This window comes from Ylistrum balloti, unplaced genomic scaffold (assembly GCF_031769215.1).
Source record: "Ylistrum balloti isolate Yb309-2 unplaced genomic scaffold, AGI_CSIRO_Ybal_v1 Utg369972, whole genome shotgun sequence".
Taxonomy (NCBI): Eukaryota; Metazoa; Mollusca; class Bivalvia; order Pectinida; family Pectinidae; genus Ylistrum; species Ylistrum balloti.
The window spans coordinates 1,236,052-1,245,404 of record NW_026782064.1 but is presented as its reverse complement, the minus strand read 5'-3'; the positions used below and the strand labels follow the sequence as shown (position 1 = coordinate 1,245,404).

At 38.9% G+C, this 9,353-nt stretch overlaps 2 protein-coding genes across 2 annotated transcripts; both read right to left on the bottom strand.

The window, feature by feature from the left end:
- Positions 1 to 5,138: 5,138 nt before the first annotated feature.
- Positions 5,139 to 6,233, bottom strand: LOC132547730 (pre-mRNA-splicing factor 38B-like). The gene has a single exon (XM_060211532.1). The coding sequence runs from the start codon at positions 6,231 to 6,233 to the stop codon at positions 5,139 to 5,141; it is 1,095 nt and encodes a 364-aa protein (XP_060067515.1).
- Positions 6,234 to 7,819: 1,586 nt separating this feature from the next.
- On the bottom strand, positions 7,820 to 9,301 carry LOC132547729 (mucin-2-like). The gene has a single exon (XM_060211531.1). It carries the CDS (start codon positions 9,299 to 9,301, stop codon positions 7,820 to 7,822), a length of 1,482 nt encoding a protein of 493 aa, XP_060067514.1.
- Positions 9,302 to 9,353: the final 52 nt, after the last annotated feature.

Sequence of the window (9,353 nt, the reverse complement as noted above, 5' to 3'; positions counted from 1 at the left end):
CGTGAGATGTACACCATTGGTTGCTGAAGGTGCTGTAATTATTGTGAGATGTACACCATTGGTTGCTGAAGGTGTTGTAATTATCGTGAGATGTACACCATTGGTTGCTGAAGGTGCTGTAATTATTGTGAGATGTACACCATTGGTTGCTGAAGGTGCTGTAATTATCGTGAGATGTACATCATTGGTTGCTGAAGGCGCTGTAATTATTGTGAGATGTACACCATTGGTTGGTGAAGGTGCTGTAATTATTGTGAGATGTACACCATTGGTTGGTGAAGGTGCTGTAATTATAGTGATATGTACACCATTGCTGGCTGAAGGTGTTGTAATTATTGTGAGATGTACACCATTGGTTGCTGAAGGTGCTGTAATTATCGTGAGATGTACACCATTGGTTGCTGAAGGTGTTGTAATTAGCGTGAGATGTTCACCATTGGTTGTTGAAGATGTTGTAATTATCGTGAGATGCACACCATTGGTTGCTGAAGGTGCTGTAATTATAGTGAGATGTACACCATTGGTTGCTGAAGGTGCTGTAATTATAGTGAGATGTTCACCATTGGTTGCTGAAGGTGTTGTAATTAGCGTGAGATGTTCACCATTGGTTGTTGATTGTAATTATCGTGAGATGTACACCATTGGTTGCTGAAGGTGCTGTAATTATTGTGATATGTACACCATTGGTTGCTGAAGATGTTGTAATTATCGTAAGATGTACACCATTGGTTGCTGAAGGTGCTGTAATTATCGTGAGATGTACACCATTGTTGCTGAAGGCGCTGTAATTATAGTGAGATGTACACCATTGGTTGCTGAAGGTGATGTAATTAGCGTGAGATGTTCACCATTGGTTGCTGAAGGTGCTGTAATTATCGTGAGATGTACACCATTGGTTGCTGAAGGAGCTGTAATTATAGTGAGATGTACACCATTGGTTGCTGAAGGTGATGTAATTAGCGTGAGATGTACACCATTGGTTGCTGAAGGCGCTGTAATTATAGTGAGATGTACACCATTGGTTGCTGAAGGCGCTGTAATTATAGTGAGATGTACACCATTGGTTGCTGAAGGTGCTGTAATTATTGTGAGATGTACACTATTGGTTGCTGAATGGCATTTTCAATTATTTTTAATGAAGATAATTTTCCCTCAGTATGACGAGTTCGCTGGTTGTTATACATGGTGCCTTACCTACTTTAACAATGAAGCTCACGTGCTATTTTCTGATTGTGATGTCCTAAATGAGAGATCGGTGAACTTGGGAGTTGTTTTTATGACGAGACCGTCGGAATTTTACGACAGTTGTTTATAACAAACAATGATTTCATTATTAAAACAACTAATGATGGTAATTGATATTAATTTGTAATAAATATATTCACTGATTGTCGATAGCTACTGGCGAAGAGACAACATATTCCACTGTGTAAATATTTATATATATAATATCACGTCTTATAGCAGTACAACAGAAGAAACCACATTTTATCGTAAATGTGATGTCGTCTGTATTACTCAAGCCTTTTGTTGTGACTTATCCGAGTTATGACCGAGATATTGACATTCTGTTTATGAAATCGAATAACAATACTATGTCATAAAATCAGTCAAATTTCTCACTGATTGAATAAATCAGCATGTCAATTTACATCCACTCATGGCAGATTGAGTTAGTCCAACTTTATGATGCACTTGACAATAAAAGAACGTACACAAATAGGATATTTCGGACAGAAAGGTAGTAAAATTCCCATATTCAGATGGATATTTAGACGTCCTTGTTGAATTCTAAATTGCCTGAAGTGTATTTGGCTTTCAGTGTTTTTACTGGAAATTACATACTAGAATTTCACAATTGTACAGAATAAAGAAGCTTGCTTACGAAAAAAGGTGGTTTATTATCGTTGATATCCAAAAGCGAGTATAGGAAATGGATTCTTTTAGTGCAATCACGTGCGTTCACTTCTATCAAAATTAATGAATAAAGGACTGGGCCCCAGACAAAGAAGTGGTTTAAGGACCAACTTATTATGGGCGGCTGCCCAACGTGAAGTGCTTAACTTAGTTTAATATGACAAATTCTGTTTTCCAGAGGAAACATATCACCAAGAATATCATACGGCCACGACTACCTAAGAACTGACGTCTTTGTACAATCAATTTACTCTAGAAATGTACATTTTATGACAAAGACATGCATTATTATAGTCTGTGCTCTTTAGCTGTCAAGAATGCGTGTGAATGGTGTGATGACAACACATTGTTTTCTGTCTGGTTAGTTGGATAGCGTCACGAGACTGTTTCGAATATGTCAAAATCCAGTTTTTTAAAATATTAATTGAACAAAAATTGTTTTAACTGTTTCATGTCTCTTGACTCCTTTAATTGACTGATATGTACGTAAGTGCACTTTGACAAGTAAAAGTCAACACGATAAAATGTAAAATTGTCTTCGGTGTTTGTATTCAGTAAGTGTGATTTTCTAATCGCGTATTTGCCCATGATGTTCGGTAAGTAACAGCCACAGAAAAAAAAATCAATGTTTGATGTAATTGTTTTATATCAACTGTTTTGTTCCCTCACATATCTCCTTTCAAAGCCGATTTTGTCGTCAAACAGACACAAGCACGCCTTATATTTGCGTTATGCTTCATAAAACACATTTCGGCATCACAATACAACTATTGAATGGTACCGAGACTACAGAAAAGGGCCCAAAGCATTAGCTGTGACAATATTTGTATAGAAAAAAGTTCTATATGCAAGATATTTTATGGAGATGCAGGTTGACGAAGAATATGACTGTTATAAGGATTTAATTGGGAAACATTTCATGTCCTTGTGCGATATGAAGTTGGACGTGATGTGTGCTCGTTAATGTGCTGGATGTTTCCGATATTCTTTACATTGTTCTCATTTGGGAAAGAAGCATTTGTTACTTGGAATGACCAAGATATATATGATGGGTGTCGGAAAGGAAGCAGAAGACGCTTACCCTTCCGGAAATCCTGGTCTTATTCTCAGTGTACGTTTTCGGGAGTTACCAGGAGTAAACATTTCCTTTGTTCATATCTTGCCTTAGCTTCATCGATTTGGATGTTGAATGAAGATTTTGTTTGTCGGTATGGTCTTTGTTGTAATGATGTAAAATGGTATGTTTAATAGGCGTTCTTCTCATAACACGGGGTTACATAATGTTCATGTCATTCATACTTCATTTTGTTTATTATATGATGAGAGGGAGGTGATAAAATTGTCAGTATTATTTTTTCTAGTGTTATCATGAAGCCTATGGAATCTGTTTAACCTTGGAAGTTTCTTGTCGTTAGAGAATACTTGGCACGAACATTGAAACCACATGTATGTGTAATTACTGGCTGGGTTAACATGCTATATACGCACTTTAGTGGAATCGTGTAATTTTGTTCAGCATTAGCAACGGTATTCCATTCTCTTCCTGGTGTTCTGTAGCTATAACAAGTTTTTATTTCCTTTGTCACAAGTCTTTTATATTCTAGGTTTCCATGTTGTTTAGGTTTTTCATTTTCTTCTCTTTATGATATCAGGCTTAGATAGTGCTAAAGTGTTTACTCAACACGGAATATTTTCTAAAAACTGCGGAATGAACGCTTTTACGACGCACTGGTGTTGTTAACTCCACATGATGTACATTGTCTTTGCTATCCGACAGAATAGTGACAAGTTTTAGAGATAAATGCAACCTGCCCTCACATCTTCGGATTTAAAAATTCTACTGGATTCTTCTGGATTTTACATAAGTAGCTATTTTAGATGTCATGTGTAGCGATGACATCTCAAAGACAAGCTTTAAAACAAAGCGCCCAAATGAACATATTTTGAAACAGTAAAAATATTTATTGCATAATGAAAAGGAAGAGATATTCTTCAAAATAATACGCAATGCAAGGTAACTGGTAAATGATATTAAAGATCTACAAATGAAGGGAAAATTAGAGATATTTTAGAAATCCTGCAATACTTGGAAGTTTTTCAAACCGAGCGTAAATACAGAATACAAAAAAGGGGTATGTCATCGTGACCGAACACAAGTAAAGGGAGAGTCAGGATTACCGAATACAGATTAAGGGGTATTGACAATTTTTACAAAATTATGAAATCCTACTTTGAAATAATATATCTTTGTACATTAACTTAAACAAACTTAATTCAAGCCATATTTCTTCAGTGTTATGATATTTCCTACAAAGTATTACATAGCAGAGATTTCGCAATTTTCCAAACATAAGAATATGAATATTAAGCGGTATTTCAGGAGGCGACATTCGTGCATGATTTAACATGGTACGATTATCATGTAGTCACATTAATATTCAAGTAAATTGAGAGTAAACAACGACAAATGCTGTTCTGGTAACAAACACAGAATTCGAGTCAAACCTTTTTACAATTACCATTCTTTAATCTTCCCATACCAACTACTGATACATCTCTTCAGTTCTTCAAGATAAAACGGTTTCCATCGTAATCTTACGTACCGATTGCTGGATGTTCCGATTTAAGAAGAATATTTCCAAATAAGTTACAGAATCCGCCCAAGTAATTGTGTATTATCGTTAGTCCGGATAATTTTCGATCCAATCAGGTGAAATGGGGGCTATGTAATTGGCCGCGACATCTCAACTCGTTTGTTTTAACGACGCCGCTAGTACAAACGATATTGAAAATAAAACGCAACTTGAAATAATTTTTAAACATGTTTAGATTATAGGATTTTAGAAACAAGTAAAATTCTTGTTCATTTCAATTCTGATAAAGAAACCTAAAAGCTTTGTTTTATTTCTTTTCTGACCTTTTTCCGGGTTGTTATATTTTTTCCCTGTTTCCTATCGGTGTTGTTGTTTCCGCCTTTTCCTGTTTGTGCGTTGTTTTGTTGTTTCTCCCATTTCCTGTCTGTGCGTTGTTCTGTTCCTTCTCCCATTTCCTGTCTGTGCGTTGTGCTGTTCTCTCTCCCATTTCCTGTCTGTGCGTTGTGCTGTTCTCTTTCCCATTTCCTGTCTGTGCGTTTCCCTGCTGTTTCTCCCATTTCCTGTCTGTGCGTTTCCCTGCTTTTTCTCCCATTTCCTGTCTATGCGTGTTCTGTTCCTTCTCCTATTTCATGTCGGTGCGATGTTTTGTTGTTTCTCCCATTTCCTGTCTGTGCGTTTCCCTGCTTTTTCTCCCATTTCCTGTCTGTGCGTTGTTCTGTTCCTTCTCCCATTTCCTGTCTGTGCGTTTCCCTGCTTTTTCTCCCATTTCCTGTCTATGCCTTTCCCTGCTGTTTCTCCCATTTCCTGTCTGTGCGTTTCCCTGCTGTTTCTCCCATTTCCTGTCTGTGCGTTTCCCTGCTGTTTCTCCCATTTCCTGTCTGTGCGTTTCCCTGCTGTTTCTTCCATTTCCTGTCTGTGCGTTTCCCTGCTTTTTCTCCCATTTCCTGTCTGTGCGTTGTCCCTGCTGTTTTCTCCCATTTCCTGTCTGTGCGTTTCCTGTTCTGTTCCCCTGCTCTCCCATTTCCTGTCTGTGCGTTTCCCTGCTTTTTCTCCCATTTCCTGTCTGTGCGTTTCCCTGCATTTTCTCCCATTTCCTGTCTGTGCGTTTCCCTGCTGTTTCTTCCATTTCCTGTCTGTGCGTTTCCCTGCTGTTTCTTCCATTTCCTGTCTGTGCGTTTTACTGTTCCTTCTCCCATTTCCTGTCTGTGCGTTTTCCCCATTTTTTCTCCCATTTCCTGTCTGTGCGTTTCCCTGCTTTTTCTCCCATTTCCTGTCTGTGCGTTTTTCTGTTCCTTCTCCCATTTCCTGTCTGTGCGTTTCCCTGCTGTTTCTCCCATTTCCTGTCTGTGCGTTTCCCTGCTTTTTCTCCCATTTCCTGTCTGTGCGTTTCCCTGCTTTTTCTCCCATTTCCTGTCTGTGCGTTGTTCTGTTCCTTCTCCCATTTCCTGTCTGTGCGTTGTTCTGTTCCTTCTCCCATTTCCTGTCTGTGCGTTGTTCTGTTCCTTCTCCCATTTCCTGTCTGTGCGTTGTTCTGTTCCTTCTCCCATTTCCTGTCTGTGCGTTTCCCTGCTGTTTCTCCCATTTCCTGTCTGTGCGTTTCCCTGCTTTTTCTCCCATTTCCTGTCTGTGCGTTGTTCTGTTCCTTCTCCCATTTCCTGTCTGTGCGTTTCCCTGCTGTTTCTCCCATTTCCTGTCTGTGCGTTTCCCTGCTGTTTCTCCCATTTCCTGTCTATGCGTTTTCCTGCTGTTTCTCCGACTTCCTGCCTACGTATTGATCTGTTGTTTCATCTGTTTCCTGTCTGTGTGATGATCTGTTGTTTTACCCATTTCCTGTCTGTTCGTTGTGCTGTTCTCTCTCCCATTTCCTGTCTGTGCGTTGTTCTGTTCCTTCTCCCATTTCCTGTCTGTGCGTTTCCCTGCTGTTTCTCCCATTTCCTGTCTATGCGTTTTCCTGCCGTTTCTCCGACTTCCTGCCTACGTATTGATTTGTTGTTTCATCTGTTTCCTGTCTGTGTGATGATCTGTTGTTTTACCCATTTCCTGTCTGTTCGTTGTGCTGTTCTCTCTCCCATTTCCTGTCGGTGCGATGTTCTGTTCTCTCTCCTATTTCCTGTCAGTGCGTTGTGCTTTTCTCTCTCCCATTTCCTGTCTGTGCGTAATTCTGTTGTTTTACCCGTTTCCTGTAGTTCAGGATTCGGTGAGCGAAACAAATGCTTTTACTGTACATTGTAGTTTAAGGTATCTTACACGTAATTTATTGGAATAACTCAAAGGGTGTACACTGGAAAACGAATATTCCGTTATCAAAAGTTGAGCATATTTTGCTACTGTGCATGTCACTAGAAAGTATCATAATGGAACTACGTTTGTCATATTTAGATAAATAAAACTCATATAAAATATTTTAACCAAAGTCGACGCAAGGAATCTAAACAATAAACGAACATTAAAAAAGATAATAATGATTAAAATTTCATTAATACTGACTGACGATCCATGTAAACAGACCTGTCTACACATGGTGAACTTCAGTTTATATATAAGGAATTAATCATAATACAACATATTGTGATTCTATCTGTTGGTGATTTAAATCGACTATGTTTGATACTTTCTAGTTTGTAGGTAGCTAGAAGCGCATTGAACTAGAATTCGGATTCAATAATACTCCTTTCTGTCTAAATAAAAGCATTCCGACACTGTACGGCTTGATCTGTAGAAAGGATTTTGTATAATATGAAACTTATCTATTGTTGTTTAGACACGATGATTGGATTTGTGTTACGATAGCTGTTTTAATATTAAGTGCCTTCAGCTAAAATGATCAAATTAGACAATACCATTTTTCTTATGAGATGGCATTAACCAACGAAAGCAATACAATTATACATTAAAGCTATAGTAGAGATTTAAACGATATTCACTAAGAACCCTTTATTACGCAGCTGATTCAAATGTAGTCCCTGCTGGCAAAGGCGCTTGAACGTGTCCCTCATCAGGCACCGCGGATATAATGAGATCCGTGTCCACTGGAGAACCACAAGGGACTCCGTCTTGTCGTGAAGGCGGACATGAATTAATAGATAATGCCAACAGTGAAGACCTTTCTCAAATGGATTTTTCTTAAAACTACATTTTTTGACGTTGAATTAATCGATGTGATTTTTATTTGGAATGCATTTAACGAAAGCAATCTGAAAACGCTTTAAGTCTGACTCATAAAGGTTTGTTGAATGAAAACACCACGTACCAAACAAACCAACAATTTCAAAACAACAAAGTTCATATAAAACTTCCCATATACCTTTCTACTTAACACTATATAATACATGTGATGGTGTATTATAACGTAATTCTGTTAGTTTCTTATGTAGTGTGTCTGTTGATGTCGTATGTAGTGTGTCTGTTGGTGTCGTATGTAGTGTGTTTGTTGGTGTCGTATGTAGTGTGTCTGTTGAAGTCGTATGTAGTGTATCTGTTGGTGTCGTATGTAGTGTGTCTGTTGGTGTCGTATGTAGTGTGTCTGTTGATGTCGTATGTAGTGTGTCTGTTGGTGTCGTATGTAGTATGTCTGTTGATGTCGTATGTAGTGTGTCTGTTGATGTCGTATGTAGTGTGTCTGTTGGTGTCGTATGTAGTGTGTCTGTTGATGTCGTATGTAGTGTGTCTGTTGGTGTCGTATGTAGTGTGTCGTATGTATGTAGTGTGTCTGTTGGTGTCGTATGTAGTGTGTCTGTTGGTGTCGTATGTAGTGTGTCTGTTGGTGTCGTATGTAGTGTGTCTGTTGGTGTCGTATGTAGTGTGTCTGTTGGTGTCGTATGTAGTGTGTTTGTTGGTGTCGTATGTAGTGTGTCTGTTGAAGTCGTATGTAGTGTATCTGTTGGTGTCGTATGTAGTGTGTCTGTTGGTGTCGTATGTAGTGTGTCTGTATGTAGTGTGTCTGTTGAAGTCGTATGTAGTGTGTCTGTTGGTGTCGTATGTAGTATGTCTGTTGATGTCGTATGTAGTGTATCTGTTGGTGTCGTATGTAGTGTGTCTGTTGGTGTCGTATGTAGTGTGTCTGTTGGTGTCGTATGTAGTGTGTCTGTTGGTGTCGTATGTAGTGTGTCTGTTGGTGTCGTATGTAGTGTGTCTGTTGGTGTCGTATGTAGTGTGTCTGTTGATGTCGTATGTAGTGTGTCTGTTGGTGTCGTATGTAGTGTGTCTGTTGGTGTCGTATGTAGTGTGTCTGTTGGTGTCGTATGTAGTGTGTCTGTTGGTGTCGTATGTAGTGTGTCTGTTGGTGTCGTATGTAGTGTGTCTGTTGATGTCGTATGTAGTGTGTCTGTTGAAGTCGTATGTAGTGTGTCTGTTGAAGTCGTATGTAGTGTGTCTGTTGGTGTCGTATGTAGTATGTCTGTTGATGTCGTATGTAGTGTGTCTGTTGGTGTCGTATGTAGTGTGTCTGTTGGTGTCGTATGTAGTGTGTCTGTTGGTGTCGTATGTAGTGTGTCTGTTGATGTCGTATGTAGTGTGTCTGTTGGTGTCGTATGTAGTGTGTCTGTTGATGTCGTATGTAGTATGTCTGTTGAAGTCGTATGTAGTGTGTCTGTTGGTGTCGTATGTAGTGTGTCTGTTGGTGTCGTATGTAGTGTGTCTGTTGGTGTTGTATGTAGTATGTCTGTTGGTGTCGTATGTAGTGTGTCTGTTGGTGTCGTATGTAGTGTGTCTGTTGATGCCGTATGTAGATTAGAGAGTAGTGTCTTAATGACTGTCATCAGATTAGAGAGTAGTGTCTTAATGACTGTCATCATATTAGAGAGTAGTGTCTTAATGACTGTCATCATATTAGAGAGTAGTGTC